Source organism: Plecotus auritus, assembly GCF_963455305.1.
Source record: "Plecotus auritus genome assembly, chromosome: 3".
Lineage (NCBI taxonomy): Eukaryota > Metazoa > Chordata > Mammalia > Chiroptera > Vespertilionidae > Plecotus > Plecotus auritus.
In genome coordinates this window covers 8521813-8542667 of record NC_137772.1, presented here as the reverse complement: position 1 = coordinate 8542667, position 20855 = coordinate 8521813, and the positions used below count along the sequence as shown (strand labels likewise).

Here is a 20855-nt window from a genome sequence, read left to right as displayed (position 1 = left end):
CGCCGGGGGGCGTGGTCAGCCTGCAAACCACCACAGGGCCCTCGCCCCACACTCCAAGGGAACCCCCACCTTGATCCAGGACACCCTTCAGGGCAAACCAGCTGGCCCCCACCCGTGCACCAGACCTCTAGCCTATCTAATCCTACCTAATGAAAGAATAATATGCAAATTGACCATCACTCCAACGCACAAGATGGCTGCCCCCATGTGGTCAAAGATGACTGCCCCCATGTGGACACAAGATGGCCACCACAAGATGGCCAGCAGGGGAGGGCAGTTGGGAGGGACCAGGTCTGCAAGGGGGGCAGTTGTGGGCGATCAGGCCAGCAGGGAAGGGCAGTTGGGGGGGACCCAGGCCTGCAGGGGAGAGCAGTTTGGGAGGGACCAGGCCTGCAGGGGAGGGCAATTAGGGGTGACCAGGCCTGCAAGGGAGGGCAGTTAGGGTTGACCAGGCCTGCAGGGGAGGGCAGTTAGGGGCAAACAGGCTGGCAGGGGAGCAGTTAGGCATCAATCAGGCTGGCAGGGGAGTGGTTAGGGGGTGATCAGGCTGGCAGGCAGAAGTGGTTAGAGGCAATCAGGAAGGCAGGCAGGCAAGCAGTTGGGAGCCAGCAGTTCTGGATTGTGAGAGGGATGTCTGACTGCCCGTTTAGGCCCAATCCCGGTAGGATTGGGCCTAAACAGGCAGTCGGACATCCCTTGAGGGGTCCCAGATTGGAGAGGGTGCAGGCTGGGCTGAGGGACACTCCCCTCTTGTGCACAAATTTCATGCACCGGGCCTCTAGTTAAGAATAAAAACCCCAACCACTGCCACTATGCCAGTAGGAGTCCTGGGGCCCTTGGGAGCACTGTGGGTTCTTAGAAGTGACACAGTACATTATCTGTCAGGAAAACACTATGGAATTTCCTCCTGAGCCAAGATACACTAAGTAATGCCAACACAGAGGCCACATTACTAAAGATACACTAAGTAATGCCAACACAGAGGCCACATTACTATTTCAAAAACCGTAACTAAAAATGGAAGCAATAATTCATGAAAGTGGATTTAGGATGCTACAAGTTTCAACACCAAAACAAAAAATATTTTGGCCTCTCAGTAGGTATGTGGCCGTACTGGGAATCAAACCTATGACTTTTTTGGTGCATGGGACAATGCTCAAGCAACCAAGCCACTCTGGCTGGGCAAAACCTAGGCATTTTCTAATGAGAAATTAGAAATACTATTGCATTTTCCTTGGCCCTATTGCAAATTAAGAAAAAAAAATATCACACGAGGAATATAATTTTAAACAGATCTCAGATAAGTAAGAAAACAACGTTGTTTAAAAATCAAGTGGTAACTGTTTTGTCAATTGTTATATGCCTACATCGGGAGATAAGTGATGGGGAGCAGGACTTAAGAAGATCTGCACTCTTGAATATTCTTCAATTTTTACAATAAGCACTATGCATGCGTTACTAGTACTTTTTAAGTTAACACACTATCTTTCCCATAACTGAATGCATAAAAGATTTTAACATTAACAATTATGCTTCTTGGTAATAAGAATTGGAGGCATAAAACAATTAATTCATTATTAACTTTTTGATACCTGGGGGCAACGGGGTTTTCTTCTGAATCAGAACCACTGCAACTTTTGTGTTTCTCCCTTGTAAGCTCTGCCTGCAATGGAAAAATTTTAACACTAAATAATTAAATTGTTTTTTTAGAAATACACTAGTATTCAAGCCCAGATGGTGTCGCTCAGTGGTTGAGCATTAGCTCATGAACCAGGAGGTCAGGACACATGCCCAGGTTCGAGCTCCATCTCCAGTAGGGGGCGTGCAAGGAGAGAGTCGACCAATGTTTCTCTCTCATCACTGATGTTTCTATCCAAAGCTCTCTCCCTCTCTCTGAAATCAATTAAAACATATTTTAAAAATATACATGTATTCCAGACCTTACATAAAATACATTTGATAATTCAAAGAAAGAAAATTCAACTAAAAAAATCCACAAGATTAGAGGAAATCTTTTCCTGCATACAAAGAAACATATATGCCACAATGATTTCAATTTCAAAAATAAAAATCGCACATCAAGCTTTGAATCCTTACAAAAGTCTGTTTTGAAAGTAAAAGTTTAATATATACTTTCATGTAAAAGTTATAATATAATATCCTTATAGTGATACATTACAGAGTATTCATTCAAAAGAATTATTTTGAAACTGAACTGGTGCTAGAGCAAAAGTATTATGAGACTAACGAGCACATTACTGTATCTTCAAAAAATATAAATGCAAGGAAAAGCATTTGGAAATTCAGACCAATTTGTCTTCTAATTTCTTCCTCCTGCTCAGCATCATTTAAGATAACACGAATGCTTCCTGTTTGGAACTGACCACATTTCCCTGGAGTTCAGCGATCCCCAAAGTGACCACTGTGGCCTAAACAGTGCCCGCGGCCATCAACCTAACAGGCCGACCTGACAAGCGCCAAGACCACACCTGACTATTTCCACTCTGGTGGCGCACTCGGACTGCTTTTCCTTCCACTGCGGCTCATCCCAGTCCAGCTCGTAGAACACAACCACCAGGGCTGGAACCAGGTTCAGATGCTTGTTCAGCCAGCCGGTCTTCAGGATCCCTTTCGGAATGTACCATTCATAGGAAGTTCTCTGCAAGTATTGGCAAAAGTTGTAGAGTTACTTGATGACAACAGCAGCAGAAACCACCTGTTCTTGAGCCCCAGGCACTTTATGGGCACTTATCTCTCTCAGTATATACCCAAGCCATCTATAATAATAAAAGCGTAATATGCAAATCGTCCGAATGACCAAACAGCGGAACAACCATCTAGACGACCTTCTGGACAACCACGCTATGACATGCACTGGTGCCAGGCCAGCCAACGTGGGTGTGATGCAATTGGTTGGGGGGGGCCCGCCATTGCCCCACGATCGCCCCACAGAGGGAGGCCCAGGCCACCCTCTGCAGGGCAATTGATGGGGGGGCTCTACGATCGATCGCCCCAAAGAGGGAGGCCCAGGCCACCGGCCGGCGGGGCGATCGATCTGGGGGCCCCACGATCGATCACGCCATAGAGGGAGGCCCAGGCCATTGGCCAGTGATGCTGTGGCAGGTGTGCGGGGCCGGCCAGTGATCACCCCGCAGAGGGAGGCCCAGGCCAGCCAAGAGATCGCACCCCATTCCACACCCCATCCCCGCAGAAGGAGGCAACCTATGGCAGGGGAGGAGGGGAGCAGTGCCCACACAGATGGCAAGCAGTGGTGGGGGCGGGACCAGCTGCTGGCAGCTGGGGGAAGCAAAGCCCCGATAGGCCCTGATCGCTGGCCAGGCCTAGGGACCCTACCCAAGGGGTCCCGGATTGCAAGAGGGTGCAGGCCGGGTTGAGGGACACCTCTCCCCCCACCCCCTATGCACAAATTTCTTGCACAGGGCCTCTAGTTGTTAATGAGGAAATTCCAGCTTACAGAGACCAAATAAGAGCTAGAAAGTACTAGAGGTAGGATCTCAACCCCAGAGCTGTGACAATTTTCATTTAAAGAATGAACAAAGCCGAGAGTTTCTAATGATATTAAGGCTCTCAAATACCCTGGAAGCAAACAGCCCTTTTCCAGGTAAATTTGACGTATATTCCTCACCATTTCAAGTTTCTGTTCTTGTAAAAGCTGCTCAAATAAACTATTATGTGAAACCCAACATAGCTTCATTTGTTTCAAGACATATTGCCAAGATGGCATTTCGCTTTACTTGTAAACTGTGAAGACCATGGATTCTACAACAATACTGGTAATGATGAATGGGGAATGTGAAACCTTCCTAAATAGAGAGGCCTTTATGGAGATTTGGGGTTTTTTTTAAAAACAAAGGAAAAACTAGGCTCATTGTATAAAAAGCTTAATAGTTATAAAGTAATTATTCTGCTGGGTTTAAAAAAATAACTATTATTAAACACTAGTAGCCCTGTGCACGAATCCGTGCACCAGTAGCTTGCTGCTGCCCTCCTGTAGCTCCCAACCTCCTATAGCTCCCCCCATAGCTCCTCCCATCCCCTCCCCCTCCCCACTCATAGCTTGCTGCCCTGCCCCCTCCTATAGCTCTCCGCTGCCCGCTTATAGCCAGTAGCTCGCTGCCGTCCTCCTGTAGCTCCCCCGCCCCCCCTCCCCCCTCCCATAGCTTGCTGCCCTGCCTCCTCCTGTGGCTCTCTGCCACCCGCTTGTAGTTCACTGCCCCATCCTCCTGCAGATCTGTGATCCGGTCCTCGGTCGTTATGCCTCACGGAGTAACAGATAATTAGCATATTCCTCTCTTATTATATAGGATACCTGTAGTGTATTACAGACGTGACAAAGCCCAGGGTTTTCTACACCCATCACTGTAACCATCTCCTTAATAAACTCAGGGGTTTTCGAGCTCAGACAACAGGAACAAAAAAGATATACACACATACAGAGGGAGGAGAGCCCCCATGCAATCATAATGCCGTTACCTTGGGTCTACATTTGGGATACTCGTGGTCACCTGGGAGCACCTTGAAAGAAATTGGTACCCGATCAGCCCTCCGATTGGCACAGAAAGCATCCCAGACTGCTCGATGGACGGCATTGTACACCACATCCAGGCCAGTGAGAGTAACAAAGGCCATAGGCCGACAACATAATTCCACAGGGAAGTCCCACTGTGTGGGACCCATGTTCAAGGCGTTCTGAAAAATCTAAAATACAAATGTTGATACATTCATAACTCATTTTTTAAAAGCCCAAATCCATTTCTAATATGTGAATCCCCACCATTTAGAAAACATTACAAAAAGGCAAAAGACTCTGAAGTGTCTGCAAATACAAAAGAAATCAAAAGTTTTTGAAAACTTTAATTCCTAAATTGACCTATTGAAATTTGGTAACTATTGGTACTGTATTTTTAAAAAATCTTTCATATTACAAAGGTAGTCAACTTTAAGACTTATCAGTATTTTCACTAGCATCTCAAAATGCATACAGAACTTTGGAATGAGCAGAGCAAGAAAGCAGAACGCCATCCAATTAAAAAGGTCTCATGACCTACTTCAGCTATAAAGAAAAATAATTATTGACATAGATATACAAAAACTGTAATTATCTATAATTTCTCTGTAATTGCTAACATCTAATTTCTGAATTCCTGAGGTATTATTAAAATAATATGCTAATTATCTAGTCAGTCCTCCATATCTCGGGTACATCAGCAGATTGAATCAACCCTCCTGTGTAGCCTATATGCATGTTTCAGCAGTCACACAAGAAAATACAAATAGGTGGAATTAATTTTAATGATATTCTATCTAACCAATATATCCAAAATAATACTTATCCTTTCAACATTAATATGTTATCATCAAGATATTGTCCTTTTTGGTACTAAGTTTTCAAAATCTGGTGTGTATTGTACTCGGAAAGCACATCTCAAATTGGTCTAGTCTATTTCAAATGTTCAGTAGCCACATCTGGCTACTGGCTACTATACTGGGCAGTGCAGCTCTAAATTATTGTAATTGTCCCCAATAATGAAAATTGTATCTGAAATTCTTGCACATTCTATCCTAAAAGCTTTGGCACTTGAAATGGGACGTGCTTATTCTGCAGCAAAGGAATGGGATGGCAAAGGACAGGTACAGAGGTGCGTGGGCCTCGCTGACAGCCGCTCCTAGAAGCAGCCAAGGGCGTGGACGCAGGCGCAGAAGGAGTAGGCGAACACCCTGGACGGGGGACCATGTAGTGCAAGGGAATAATCTGGAAGCTGGCATGCACGATCATAAGGAAGACTCTTGGAACGAATGATGGTACAATGCAAAGGAAGGCGACATGCTCAAAGTGGAAGATAAATGTATATGGTCACTGTTTTTTAATTAACGGAGGTTCAGGGTGTAGGACAAGGCGAATGAGGATAAGATTCAAAGAAGTTCAACTACAAAACGACCAAAATAGGAACGACAGTTTGAGGCTTGGATGATGGGGGGGGGGGGGGGCGGGGGAGGGGGGAAGCCGATGTTGAGGATGTGAACCAACAACTGATTTAAGAAAAGGCACCGTCCCAGGATCGCAGAATTCAGGAAAGGCAGAGAAATAACGCTGGAGCCCTAAAAGCAGATTCCACCTTCCTCCCCAGCCCCCTTAGACCTGGAGGCCCTAGAAACAGGTGCATAGGGGCTAAAGGAGAAATGCCAGCATTGCACCTGCTGACACTGCTGGAAAACGCAGGCCCCTAACATCAGCAAGAAGAGCCAGCGCTCTCCCAAGGCGGTGTCGCCTGGCCCGCAGGTCTCCGGCCCGGACTCACCCAGGCCGCGTGCACGGGGCCCACTGCAGCTGTGGCCGGTCGCCTCCAGCCGGGGAGGACGAGGGGAAGCAGGAAGGGGTGCCTGAGACCGCCAGGCCCGGTCCTGCAGACGCCGCCTCACAGCCGGTTCCAGCAAGCAGGACTTCCCTCCGCCCACCTGCGCATGCACAGGAAGCGCTTTCCGGGCCGGAGTGACAGCGCTCTACACCAATCGCTACTCGGGAACTTTACGCTGCTCCACAAGACGTAGGGAAGACGCTCCATTTCCTACAGGAGCTGGAGCTGGACGGAGCGAGGCGGAGCCAATAGGAGAAGCGAGAAGAAAGAGGAGGCGGGGCCTCTGCCTTACGGCTCAGCTGTCTCTCTCCACACGCACCGGCGCCCCGCCTGCCACGGCTTCGGGCTCCGCGCCCTCAGCCCTTCAGCGGGCGGCTTCGCGCTGCCCGAGGGCCAGGGCTGCGTGTGACTGCTGTCTGCGGTGCGAAGGGCGTGCCTCCCGCGGCCGAGGGCAAGGAACAGGGACGCCCCGGCCTCGGGGCCACTGCTCGCGTTTCTCTTCGTGGTCGCGAACGCCGTCCGCCCGCTCGGGAGGCGCCCGCGCCCCGCGCAATGAGTGCCAACGAGGACCAGGAGGTGAGTCCGCACTGCACGCCCCTTTCCCCGCGCAGGCGCGGTGCCCGGCCCGAGGGAGGGTAGCTGCCTCCCCGCGCCCGGAAGAACGGCCCCGCACGTGCCCTCGCCCCTACGGCGGACAGAGCCTGACCGATGCCCCAGGCTGGCCGGTGCCCTGCGAGCCCGGCCGGACGTGCGCCGCCTCTGCCGCCCCCCATGCCCCGCAGTTTTCAGTCTTGTCGGCCTGGGGTCGCCCCGTCTCCTTAAACAGCTGGAATGCGTGTCCTTGGTCCGCGACCTGTTGGACTTGGCTCGCCTTACGTGCCGCGTGTTTGACGCCTGTTCACCGAGTTGTGCCTAATGGGATCTGATCGCCTTTGAACGTTACATCCGTGGGCGTGTAATCGAGTTAAATCTCCGATGGAGGAAAACACCGCACTGGTGTCCGCGGGCTCTGGCCCATCCTTTGGTGGGATTACTTGTCCATCTGATAGTTGTCCATTCTGAGCACCCATCACGTTGAAGGGGATGATGCTACGTGTCATCTGGGGGGTGGCGGGGACCTTCTGATTTTGTGATGGGCGCGGATGAAGAGGAGGTCTACGAAGGCATAAGCGATTGTCCCAGCGCGGCACAGTCCGGACTAGGATCGGAGTTTCTTAAAGAACCGGGCGTTCCCTGTTCGTTTGGAATATATTGGAGGAAAGTTAGCGCTTTTACTTGATAGAGTTAATAGAGTCGGTGGATTGTTAGCCAGCTGATATCGGGGTTCTTGCTAAGGTATTCTTGCCGGGTGAGTTTCCAGGCCAAGGCATCAGGAGTTCTTCCTGGGAAGCATGGAGCGCATAGTGTGATGTTTCTCAGAGTCTGGCCCCCGGACCACTTGGTGGGGTTTATTCGAGCTTTTCTCGGTGTCCATTTTTTAAAATTCCCCTGGATTCGTGTGTTTGTGGGCAGATTATACGTGTTTGTGTGTCCTGTTTTAAAATGGTGGCATCCCAGTTCTCTACAGTTAGATTTACTCACTGTGTCAAAATCACTGAAGATGGGCGGATAAACCCAGCGGAACCCTTAGGTGCTTTATGCAGAGCAGTTGGCCTTTCGCCCTCTGCTTGTGTGTTTAGGTATCCAAGGACTTTAGCCTCTCAGGTGTCATCCTGTTAGGATGTTTGGCAAGGACTGTTGGAATTTTCGTTCCTGCTACCATCAAATGGTCATCCACAAAGTTGGCAAGCCTGCCGTCAGCTGTCGTGCCTGTCCAGGTCAATAATGAAAATATGGGAAAGGATTAACGACCCACAGAGTAGCACTATATTTTGAGTAAGTTTGTTCCAATCTGTTAGTTATTTTTTGTTGTTATTATTATTGATATTTAGGAGAAAAAGTGGGGAGGGATCAAGAGAAAGAGAGAAACATCAATGTGAGAAACATTGATCGGCTGCCTTCCACTTGCGCCCTGACTGGGCACGAACCGGAAACCTGGGCATCGAACCCACCACCGCCTTGTGGTGTACGGGACGATGCTCCAACAACGGAGCCGCACTGGCCGGGGTACTGCTCAGTTTTTCTTGAATCTAGTTTGCATTTCTGTAAAAGTAGCGAGAGAAATTGTGGGGCCTTCCTGTAATCGAGTGACCCCCCTGAGAAGGGCTGTTGACGTAGATGTTGTTTCTCATAGGCTTGCTAGGTCTTGGGAACTGCTTCTTACTCGCAGACACTTTCTTTAATAATTTGTTCCAAAACGTTGTCCACAGAGATCAAATCCGCCCATCTTTACATGTGGGATTCATGACGCGGGTTTTTTAAACTACAATATGTATCCAAGTGCAGTCTCTTTGCTTCTCTTCTCAAGGGTCCCCCAGGAATCACAACAGCAGCGAGTCTCCTCCTCTAAGACTATTTCCAGGCAGATTCTTTGTCACTCTTACTGTCCTTTCTCCCATCTTGGGTAGGTCCTTGTCAACCTTTTTCTACCTACCATTGTTTCAAGGTTCTTTTTACTGCCCCTACGTGTTTTGTATCATTCTGTGGGAAGGGCTACCAGTGTAAGATGTATCAGCAGTGCTTTGTCACGCTCTTTCGGTCCAGGCTACTCTTCAGCAGAGCGATGAAGGGCATGTGCTCTGGGGTTGCTTTAATCCTAATCCTGTCTCCCCCTGTTTGGAAGGGAAGGGGGAGATAGTGAGATTTTCTTCACAGGACTGGTGTGAGAATTGAGTGAGATAATACACTGTAAAATGCTTCGCAGTGCCTGGCCCATAGTTTTTTTTGTTTTTTTTGTTTTTAATATATTTTATTGATATTTTACAGAGAGGAAGAGAGAGGGATAGAGAGCTAGAAACATCGATGAGAGAGAAACATCGATCAGCTGCCTCCTGCACACCTCCCACTGGGGATGTGCCCGCAACCAAGGTACATGCCCTTGACCGGAATCGAACCCGGGACCCTTCAGTCCGCAGGCCGATGCTCTATCCACTGAGCCAAACCGGTTTTGGCATAGTTTTGAAGTCTTAGTATCAGTATTACCGTATTGTGTTGGTATGTCCCTGTGTATTATAAACATCTAAGGCTACGTTAGTCAACTTCCACGTAGTTGAGAGGGCTTGAATCAGACCCTCTACTGCTAACCCATTTGTAGCCCTAAACAAAATGCGCTTGATTCATTTCTTTCAGATGGAACTGGAAGCATTACGTTCTATATATGAAGGAGATGAAAGTTTCCGGGAATTAAGTCCGGTTTCATTTCAATATAGGGTAAGAGTTGACATAAGTAGGAGCGTTGACTACTTTGCTGGAGAAGACTAAAGGTTGCTATAAATGCTGATTTTGTTTTTAAATTTAGTGGTTTGGATTTATTATGTTTTGGGATTTTCTGAAGCATTTAAATGAAGAGACATCACCATGACATCACTTATTTATTTATTTACTTACTTACTTAGTTAGTTAAAGCCGCTCCTGAGGATGTTTTTTCCATTGATTTTTAGAGAAAGTGGAAGGGAGGGGCTGCAAGAGAGGCATCAATTGATTGCCTCCCACATGCTCCCTAATGGGGGGGGGGTGGGGGAATGCGTAAGGGAGGGTGTCAAACCTACAACTCAGGTACATGCCCTTGACCAGGAATCGAACCCATGACCTTTGGTGTGCAGGCTGATGCTCTAACCACTGACCTGACCATGAGCATTGGAAAGGATTCATTCTAAAGATTATAATTAAGTATTCTGTCTTTGTATCACTTTTGACAAGCCTGAGATTTCCCTTTTCTTCAGATAGGTGAAAATGGTGATCCCAAAGCCTTCCTCATCGAGGTTTCCTGGACAGAAACATATCCCCAGACCCCTCCAATTATATCCATGAACGCTTTCTTTAACAACACCATGTGAGTAGTGTTTTATTTTCATTGGGGTTTTTTTTGTCTTACACTCCGGCTTTCCTGCTAGCAGTATATTTCTTGTGCACTCCAGATCCTCAGCCATAAAGGAGAGCATCTTAGCCAAGTTACAGGAAGCCGTGGAAGCCAACCTCGGCACCGCCATGACCTACACGCTGTTTGAGTTCGCCAAGGACAACAAAGAGCAGTTCATGGAGAACCACCATCCCGTGAACTCTGCGGTGAGTGTGCCATTTGTTTTTGCCAGATGTTCTTATCGTCTCCATTTCACTGTTAGTAATTAATTTGAGCTAGCTATTTTTTTAATTGGAAAGAGATTGTTAGTTTAAAGTGAGTTACATCTGAGTTAAATAAGAACAATGAATTTTAGATTTTTAGCTTCCATGTAACTTGAAAAATTTTACTCTCCATATTTTACCATTCCTATAAGACTAGAATACTTCTTGTGCCCACCAAAACTGATATTGTAGAATTCACATTTTCAAGTTTATTTCCTTATAAAACTCAGAAAGGGGATTTCTTATGTAGAGCTAAAATATGTATGACATTTTTTATGAGGATTATTTCATTGTAAGTGGTCTTGCCACAGTTCAGTTTGAAGGTATGGCAATTTAAGGAGACTTCATTAAATGGGAAAAGTATACATTTTTTTCTAGAATTATTTGAGGGAAGAAGCCTCTTTGATGACCATGAGCATCTGTGTATTGGCCCCCTTGCACCACGGCCTGCGCTAAAAAATGTTGGTGGTCAGTGCTGAGTTTTGTCTGTGAACCAAGCTAGCTATACACTGACAGCAAAGGCCATGTCCTGTACTTGAGCAGTTCTGGCTTCCACGGGCCCGGCAGAGCACAGGACACTGGGAGGCAGCTGGAGAAGCGGTGAGGGTGGGAGGTCAAGTCGAGGACGGTGGCAGACCATGTGGGTTCAGACCCTCACCGCACCACTTACTGGGTGACGCTGGGTTCCTTCATCTCACTGCTCAGTTTCCTCACCTGTAAGATGGCAGTTAGAGCAGCATCCACCTGACGGGACTGTAGTAAATGCCTGTGAATGTACAACGTTCATTGCAACGCCTGCACCTCGTAAGCATTTAAAATTTTGCCTCATAATCTCTGGCTGCATGAACCGAAATCCAGGGGTGGGCAAAAGTAGGTTTACAGTTGCAATACAAATAAATAACTAATTAATAAATGATAATACAAGAATAAACTCACGTACTCACAACTGTAAATCTGCTTTTGCCCAGCTGTATTTTAAATATTTCCTTCATTTCTTCAGGGAACTAGGGTACTCTCAAGTATTTTTCTAAAGACTTATTTAAATTTCCAAATAATAGCAAATTAAATTGTAAAATTACCTTGGAACTTCAGAGCTTCTGCATAATGCTGGTGTCAGATGTCCTTGCTGAGGGACCTGGTTGCAACAATTGCACTAGAATCGTGCCCATCAGTGTGCATTCTAGTGCATCCAGTACGCTAAGTTCCCCTGTACTAATAAACGAATATAACAGTGGAGGTTTCTTTTATTTCAACCCATTTCAGGATGTAGCCATATTTTGTGTAATTCAGTAAGCTTTAAGACGTGGGTCTAAGAATTCTTTTTTTTCCCTAGACGTCCATAAGCAATAGCCTCTCAGTTGAAACTCCGAATGTAGCCCCATCCAGTAAGAAAAAAGACAAGAAGGAACAGCTTACAAAAGCCCAGAAACGTAAGCTGGCAGATAAAACAGGTTTGTGTTTGTTTTTCCTTTTATAACGCTGAGAAGTGTGTTGCTTTTTATTGCTCTGTGGGTGCTTAATAACTAGGTTTCCATTTAGAGGATTAGTCTCTACTCTTTATTCTGGGGACAGTTGGGTCAGAGACTGTGTCAGGGCACAGACGTGTATTGAGAATACTTTCTCCTCACCACAAGAGAGAACCATGTGAGAAGAAGGTAGATGAGCGGCAAAGTAACTATAAATCAGCCCTGACTTTCAGGAGCATTAGAATAGCATACAGGACCCTACCTGGTTTGGCTCCGTGGATAGAGCATCAGCCTGCGGACTGAAAGGTCCCGGGTTAAATTCCGGTCAGGGACACATGGCCTGGGTTGCGGGCTCAATCCCCAATAGGGGGCATGCAGGAGGCAGCTGATCAGTGATTCTCTGTCATCATTGATGTTTCTATCTCTCCTCCCTTCCTCTCTGAAATCAATAAAAATATATGTTAAAAAAAGAATATCATCCAGGTGTGTGTCCTACTTGGACCCTCTCTGTCATGTGTGGGATTTTCCTGTTTGTTTACCTCTATGGCACATATGTGTCTTACTGAAAACTTCTTGAAATATAGCTTTCATAAGTCTGGTACACCATTTGATCTTAGCACAATAAATATTTTAATGTTTTTGTCAGTAGTTGACTTACTTTTACAACAGCAATGAAGCTTAAGAATAGAATTCCTGCCCTGCCTGGTTTGGCTCAGTGGATAGAGCTTCGGCCCCCAGACTGAAGAGTCTTGGGTTCAAATCCAATCAAGGGCACATATCTCAGTTGCAGGCTCAATCCCCAGCCCCAGTTGGGGTGCATGTGGGGAGGCAGCCAACTGATGTGTCTCTCTCACATGGATGTTTCTCTCTCTCTGTCCCTCCCCTTCCTTCCACTCTAAAAAATCAATGGAAAAATATCCTTGGGTGGGGATTAACAACAGCAACAAAAAGGTGGAATTCTGTGTGTCTTAAACCAGAGTCATTTCGGGTGGACCTTTAGAAGGGTATTATAAACCCCAGCTTATATCAGCAATAATGTTTTACCCCTTTTCTTATTTAACGTGAAAATTGGCAAATTATATCAATCTGTAACCCTTTTCCTAGTTAAAGTGATATCACCATGTGTGCCCGTAGACATTTATATGCATGGACACAGTGTGTGCATATATTTACATCTGTGTGTGTGTTATTGGTGCAAGGTTACAAGCTGCCCTTTATTGAGAAGAACTGATCCTTTTACTTTGGTGGTAAAGTTTAAAATAGTGCCCTTTTTTAAATACAGTGCTGGTAGTTTTCTGGTTATCTATGTTTTGTTTAATGTCTGTGGCAGAATAAAAAGATAGCAATCTACATTGAACCTCAAAATACATTTTTGAAATTGTAATGGTTTGTGAAATAAAGTCTGGGAATCCATTATACCAAAGTCAGAGCAGCAGGAAAGTACAGCATCAACAACTAAAGCAGCCTGTTTTCTAGAATTTGGGTTCATCGCTTTTTGGAATGTTTACATCTGTGTCAGTTCATTACCTGTTGCTTTCATACATGATGACCTCTGGCCATTCCCTTTTATTACTGTCCCCACCTCCATCTCCTTGATGATGCCCGCCTCCTATGAGCCATTGTCTTCCTGTGATTACAACATAGGGGCTTGTGACTGGAGCTCGCATTCTAAATAGAGCTGTAACCGGACAGCCATGGTTGGCACTCGGAGTAAGTTCTGGTTCCCAAGGCTGGTGATCTGCCTCGATCCCCTCCTAACCAGGAATCGGGGGGCAAGAAGGAGAAAAGAACCATTAGCATCTAAAATTGAGCTCCAGTAATATTGCTTCTCTCCTATAATAATCGAAGAGTTGGTTTCTGTTTCCCTTGCTATAAAATTAATATACTTGTTTCAAATACGGATTTTATGTTTTCTAAAATGAGACATACAAATATATCAAGCATAAAGGAAATCAAGCCATTTTAAATGGAAAATTATTTAAGTGTATCTATTTATTAAACTGTTCTTTAAATTTGAATATTCTATTAAAGGAATGAAATTCTTTTACTTTATAAATTCTTATATAAAATTCCAGCTTGCTTTTAAGCACTCCCAATAGATTAAAGCCCTGTTTAAAAAAACGTCCGATCAAATGATGACTGTTTTATCAGAACACAGGAGTGGATTAGCTGACCAGGCCTCCTCTTAATCTGAGCAAACGTTTGTTTGTAAGGCCTCTTGTCTTGAGCTGGCTTCCTAGAGGGAGGCACTAGCACGTGAACAGTGAGCGAACACAGCTCCTCACGGAGATAAGCAGTGCCCTGTGAAGGCAGCAGATTCTCTGTGCAAGTACTTGAAGCTAATAAGTTGATGGCTTTCTCTTCCTGGCATTACCAGCTCACCTCCGTGTTTTTCCTGGATGCCAGGTTTTGTCTAGAGTGAAATTAGGGGACCGGCAGAGGACACACCTGAAACACTTGGCAAGTGTGCCCAGGAAGGCAGTGCCTGCAGGCACAGTGGCGACAGGTGTTTTTCAGCTTGGTGTTCTGTAACTTAGATTTTATCTGCTGTGCAGAATGGCATATAAATCTTATGTATTCGAAGATTACCTTAAAAATCACTGATTGGTCTTAAAAATAAAGTCCCTGTATTTTCTCCTCCAGATCACAAAGGAGAGCTTCCTCGAGGCTGGAACTGGGTGGATGTGGTGAAGGTACACATACTTAATTCCCGTCTTCAGACATCCTTCTGACATAGCCATCAAATACTGACGCTTTTATCTCCCATTTTCTCCCCTCCGCCTCTGGATTTCCCTGGGACGTCCGCTTCCTCTTCCACACTCAGCATGTAAGTATTTATAGCTACGATGAGGTGTGACTGTTGATGTAAGTATACCGTAGAAGGGGCATGCTTAACTGTGACTCTAAATTAGTGATGATATGGAAACTGAGGAAACAGGTCACGGGAAGAAATGCTTTGATTTCTTAGGAGGAATTAAGCATTTCAGTTAGGTCAGACCCTAGTTGTAGTTTCCCATCGTTATCCAGAAAGAGTTTCTGTTTTTGTTGTTTTAAATTGTTTACTTCCATTTTGAGTTTTCTGCCGACCACTCTCAGTATTTTTCTTGCACGGATTGTAGCTTCGAATGTATTAAACTGGTTCCTCACACAGTAAGTCCATTCTCTTCGTAGAACTCCATGAAATGAGTTTTGCATGCTGCTTAGTGCCAGCCCTGTCAGAAGTAACTAATAGGGTCCAAGGAGAGTTCAAGACTAGCATTGTAGTGAGGACCTAGTGGGTGTATTCTTACAGTTTACTTTAAAGTCAGCTGTTTGGGCCATGGGGTGCCCTTTCCATAAAAACTGTGTAAAATGATCTTTGTGCTTCTAGTATGTAGTACACAAATAGGGGTGGAAGCTGGAGGTGGTTAACTTCCCAAACCTTGCCGTCTCTGGTTCCAGTAGCTGTAAATGTCAGCCTTTGCTGTGAAGTGGAAATAACAATATGGTAGCTTAAACTTGTTGAATGTTTCTTTTATCTTTTTTCATAGTTAAGCAAAAGTGGCACTAAAGATGATGACTAGCACTTGGAATTGGAAACAAGGGAAGAGCACCCTTAAACAGTACACTGGGTTCGAACTCTTGTCACTCTCTCCTGGCATTGAGGTGGCTTTTTATAAAACCATTGTTTGTATGTTTCTTACATAAAATGTTCTAAGCTGAAAGGTCCTGACGAGATTTGGTTGTATTAAATTATTTTCACAAACTTGCCTTAATAAAAGGTGAAATGTTGCTGTTTAATATACTTTGGAAGCCTTTTGAGCTTTGTCAGTGGAATAAGGGGAATAAAAAGTAATCAGTGTTAAGTTATATGATCTTATTCTGGTGGATGTGATCATTTTCTTAAAAGACTTTTCCAAAACTCCTGCCCCAGGGAATAGAGTACTGAGTGAACAGCTATTCCAAAGCATGATACGGACTCATGGGCTTCTCATCTTAAGGGTTCATCTCCTCTTTCTCTCAATTACTGAGGCGTAAACTGCTTCAGAGAAACTTAAATCCTGGTATTTGAGCTTTACACGTAATATTCTTTGTAATGCCTCCTCCCTCCCCCCCCCCCCCCCCCCCCCCGCCAGGGTGAACTGCTTCCCTTTAGTAAGTGAATATTGGTTTATGCTTTTCTCTTGGTTTGGGTCATGATGTTTGATCATGAGAGCTTTCCATGGTGTGTGGAAGAGGAGAATATAAAATCGGATCTAATACATCAGACAGCATCTGAACAGAAGTGCTGATTCCTATTTAAACGTTTCTCTTCACTGCACTACCAAGAGGGGAGTACAAGATGCCTTAATATTTAATTTTTGTATTGTTGGAGCCAGTGGTCTTAATAAATTCCTGTTTATGTGCTATCGTATATCTTTCGTTGTTTGGTAACAGGTCTTGTAAATGACTTAGCGTAAAACTACGTTTCATGTTTTGTTTCAAGTATTCAAATGCATTTCTCACCCTGAGCATCATTGTAATAATAGAAGTGTTTCAAATGCTGAACTGTAGTACATGCTTGGTTGTTTTTTAATCATTACTAGAGGAAACCGTAGTGCAGTTTTGCCAGGGGGTTACTGATGCCTTTGTGCATTTCACGGTGATTCTGTTTCTGCTCCCAGCTTTAAGAACACTTAGGGCTGCTGCTGCTGCGGGGTCCCAGAGGGACGTTGCTTGTTCCTCAGCGGCACTGCGGTGTGGGTCTGCACTGTTAAGGAACAATTAAGGTTTTCAAAAGTTTCTTTAGCAAAAGAGCAGTCTGAGTTGTGTTCATGATTTTTTCTGAGCCAACACAGGTTTCAGTGAAGTCATTTAAATTATGAAGTAATCATAATTATGGTAAAGAAATTTAACCTCATTTTTAAAAGCTGAGTAGCATTTTATTTCCTGGAACTAGAGGTCTGGTGCATGAATTCGTGCACAGGTGGGGTCCCTCGGGGTGGCCTGTGGGGATCGGGTCCCAGCTCGCGCTCCCGGCCTCACAGCCCCGCAGCCCCACCTGGTACCCCGCCATGGCCTGACTCCGCCCCCTCACCTGCTCCACCGTCCTGCCTGTGGGGCCATCGATAGGGGCCAGGCTCCCCGCCCGGCTCCCTCAGCGCCTGGGAGCTGGGCAGCGGCCCTTCCCCCCATGGCCGCCACTGGTCACCATCTGCGGGGCGATTGGTTGGGGTCGGGCTCCCTCCCCCTGCCCACTGCTGCTGCTGGTTGCCGTCTGCGGAGTGATCAGCAGGGCATTCGGGCCCCCGCTCGCACCTGCCTTGGCCTAGCACCACCCGCTCACCTGCTCCACCATCGCCCCGCGGTCCTGCTCTTGTCAGGGCCCATCGGGGTTGGCAGAGCCTCCACTGCTGCCCGCTGCCAGCACCACTTCGCCGACGCCCACCATGTTCCACACCGCCCCCTGGTGGTCAGCGCACGTCATAGCGAGCCGTCGAACTCCCGAGGGGACAATTTGTATTATTAGGCTTTTATATATAAAGATAATATGATAGAAACGTTACAATTCAGGGCCACTGAAATATGCCGACTTTGTTTTGGGGTTGTGTCCGTACTTTTTTGTTATGTTGAGTTGTCTGTTGTTTTTAAAGAAGCTACTACATCTGCTAGTGGAAGAAAAACCTTAGTTTTGCTCCGAAGAGTCTGAAACTGTTCAAGCTTATCACGGTTCATAGATTACAAAGAATAATGCTAGTAAAATGCCAATGAACTATTTTTACTCTTTTTTATATGAAATGTACAAATTCCGGGAGGCGATGGTGGCAATGGTGCCTCTTACTACCTTATGTGACACTTGAACATTCTCTCATCAATAGTGCCATCACTGTTCAACACTCCCAGTATATTTTCTCAAACTGTTTACTTAAAATTGTATGGAATGGCATAATTAACAAGCAATAAAATCTGGACTACACACAATGGTTTTTCTACTTTTTATTTCAAACGACTTGAGGGAGAATTGTTGATTCTGTAAACATGCATAGTCTTAGAGTGCAAAGTGTACCCTCCTACTAGAAACTGTACAAGCTATTGGATTAAAAAAAATGGTTTTTAAATGAGCTGACGAGAAGGTAAGGAGTACCCAGTCTAAAACATTACATGAAAGCTGGACCCTTGAGGGTAAGGACAACTTTTTGTTTTCAAGCTTTAGGGGCCCAGAGGCAGGAGGTGAAGTCCAGGGTTAGTCGGGGGGCGGGGGGGCGGGGAATCACACATACACCACCCCCCATGCTTGCGGCTGAGTACTGTCCCCCCGAGGGAAGTTTCCGTCTTGAACTTTGTTGACGGAGGGGTAAAATGTAAGTATACATGCATGTGCTCTCCTGACCACTTATAACAGGGTGCCTCTCGAATTTCAGCCCAGATTCCTCCTCATGTGGACCATCTGAGAAAACAAACAAAAACCTCAAGCCGGGATTTCAGCTTAAAGTGGCACCACGTGGGTAGAGCCCTGACACCATAGAAATGACCACAGTTTCTCTCTGGAAGAAGCCACCTTCCAAAGAAGCCCTGCCCACAGAGTCCGGGGACTGTGTTCTCACAGTCACAGCCTGCAGCACATGGACGCAGGCGCTGTGAGAGCCTGCTGAGAAGAAATGGGAGGAAGAGCCTCAAGAGTAGATACTCAATTATTCAGAAGAAATTGAATAAGGAACAACGAGCTATTAAAGTTACCAAGTAGATTTGGAAAAGAACCAAATAGAACTTCTCAAAATGAAAAAGAAATTGACATTCAAGCTGCAGATGAAGCATTGCTTGCAAAATGTATACATGCCCTGTGGAATGAAATCGGGTTTTGGACTTGCTCTTATTTTGATCATAGCATTAACATGTCCGTCCCTCCGCGTCCTTTCTCACAGGCCCCACATTTTAGATTAGCTGGGTGGGTCGAGCCTTCACAGAGTTCTGCTCCGACTACAGATATGCCCCCCCTGAATCTTGTGTGTTTTCATTATGTGATAGAATAACAAGGAAGTGATATATGTATGATCTAAGTGTGTGTCAGGCCCGGCCAGCATGGCTCAGTGGTTGAGTGTTGACCTATGAACCAGGAGGTCATGGTTCAATTCCCCACCAGGGTATATGCCCGGGTGGTGGGCTGGATCCCCAGTATGGGGCGTGCAGGAGGTAGCCGATCAATGATTTTCACTCATCATCGATGTTCCTGGCTCTCCCTCTCCCTTCCTCTCTGAAATCAATAAAAATATATACATTTTTAAAAAGGGTTTGTCAGGCTGCAGTTTGTGGTCCATGAGTGACGGGATCAGAAAACACCAGTGTGTCCTGCAAGCCGGAAGGGCATTTGTGTGTGTCCGTGTGGATACTGTGTAAAATGATTCCTTAAAGTGAGGAATAGTGATGAAAAGGGGGTTTGAACAAGCCATTGTCAAAGCATGCAAAAGATGGAACAAACTTTATATGACTATCTTTTTACAAATGCAACAGGTGCTGTTCAACGTGTCAGGAACATTAATCATTGACTTTGCATTTTTCCTAAAGACCAATTCAGTAAAGCTACCTTGCATAGTGTAATGGGAGAGGAGCAAAACATTTGATTTTGAGTAGGATCCTTCAACGACTACACTAGTAATGATGAAAATCCTTGCCTGACAGTTTTTGCTTACTGAAGAACTGAGATCATATAAGAGCTAATGCCTGAGTAAATAATTTTAATAGCTAATTTCTTACTGATAAGAACCAAGAATTATAAAATTTTGTTCAATTATCCCACCATTTCTAGAGGAATACTTATTTTCTTCCTGGGTTTCCTATATAAATCCAGTTCCCAAATTAAATTGTCATAATCGTCAGATGGTGGCGAATAAACAGGAAACATTCCCACTGCCCATTTCTCCCTATTTTGCTGCTGGTGTCTGGGAAGTTGTAGGCGATCTTGCGTGTTCTGTGAGGCCTTCTGGACCTGTCATATGTCCCTTTCTGTGGCTCCCACAAATATTTGGCCTGTTGGGACACTGTCGATATTTTAAGGAACAATCCATCTCTGCCCAATTTTCTCCATCAACAAAAGAGAATGCAACTTACAAAAGGAGGAAACTTAGGGAGAAAAGGGCTGATGGAAATTTTTTGCTTCATAATTAAGTGCTTAGAAATGAACCTTGAGTGGCTTAATAGCAGGACTGTTTAGGGTACAGAAAGACAAGGAGAAAGGGTTCCTCACTATGTGGACTCCCAGCAGGCAAGCCTCCTGTGTGTGGACTGAGACTTCACTCCGGCTCCTGCTCGAAGTGAAACAACCCTGGCCCTCCCGGAGCGGGAGGTATTCTGGATGACAGTCACATTAGCTGTGAAGGGACGTGCAAGGGTGTGGACTCTTGTATCCTGGGAAAATAACCCCACCAAAGTTTCACTGGAAGCAAACACTGTATTAATGTCTACATTCTTTTGACTGTGTATTCCTAAAAGATCACTATTTTCAGATTCTACCCAATCCTGTGATTTTTTTCAAACACAAAAGTGAAATAACATAAAGACCGTTGAAACCGTTTCCTCCTCGGTTCTATTTCTCTAAAGATCACTCCGTCTAGAATTTGCCAGTTTGCCATTTCACTTGACCAACACGGGCTACACTAAAACATTCCTTACCTTCCAGGGGCTGCTCAGAGGTAGTTTTACCTTGATGGGTGTTGGTCATTTAGAACCTTGGTGATAACAGAAATCAGGGAGTTTCACTATACCAGTGGCCAGCCATCTGCTAAAGGAAATTGTAACGCCCACGACACGCTGACAAATGCCTTCTGTTGAATTTCCC

At 45.5% G+C, this 20855-nt stretch overlaps 2 protein-coding genes across 7 annotated transcripts in view; one reads left to right on the top strand and one right to left on the bottom strand.

Moving 5' to 3' along the window:
• TRAPPC11 (trafficking protein particle complex subunit 11) overlaps positions 1-6508 on the bottom strand; it is a 36578-nt gene extending 30070 nt beyond the window's left edge. Inside the window, exons 1-4 of the mRNA XM_080662981.1 lie at positions 6321-6508; positions 4495-4719; positions 2490-2659; positions 1593-1663 (exon numbers count right to left, since the gene is read on the bottom strand). Coding sequence (XP_080519107.1) covers positions 1593-1663; positions 2490-2659; positions 4495-4698 — 445 coding nt within the window. The 5' untranslated portion in view covers positions 4699-4719; positions 6321-6508. The remainder of the gene's footprint in view (positions 1-1592; positions 1664-2489; positions 2660-4494; positions 4720-6320) is intronic.
• Positions 6509-6630: 122 nt separating this feature from the next.
• Positions 6631-19311, top strand: RWDD4 (RWD domain containing 4). 6 transcript variants are annotated; one of them, XM_080658978.1, is made up of 7 exons: positions 6631-6953; positions 9606-9686; positions 10199-10308; positions 10394-10541; positions 11932-12049; positions 14708-14757; positions 15595-18004. In XM_080658978.1, the coding sequence occupies exons 1-7, from the start codon at positions 6930-6932 to the stop codon at positions 15625-15627; spliced, it is 564 nt and encodes a 187-aa protein (XP_080515104.1). In that variant the 5' UTR covers positions 6631-6929; the 3' UTR covers positions 15628-18004. The 6 variants fall into 6 exon arrangements, with proteins under 6 accessions (XP_080515104.1, XP_080515106.1, XP_080515105.1 ...); XM_080658980.1 differs by lacking the exon at positions 15595-18004 and adding an exon at positions 18445-19311 and having other exon boundaries at positions 6654-6953; XM_080658979.1 differs by having other exon boundaries at positions 6654-6953; positions 14889-18004.
• The last annotated feature ends 1544 nt before the right edge of the window (positions 19312-20855 follow it).

Coding starts and splice junctions, on each gene's coding strand:
- RWDD4 (XM_080658977.1), top strand. CDS start 6,930: ATGAGTGCCAACGAGGACCAGGAG. Junction 10,309..10,393: donor GCTTTCTTTAACAACACCAT/GTGAGTAGTGTT, acceptor TGTGCACTCCAG/ATCCTCAGCCATAAAGGAGA. Junction 12,050..14,707: donor TAAGCTGGCAGATAAAACAG/GTTTGTGTTTGT, acceptor TTTCTCCTCCAG/ATCACAAAGGAGAGCTTCCT.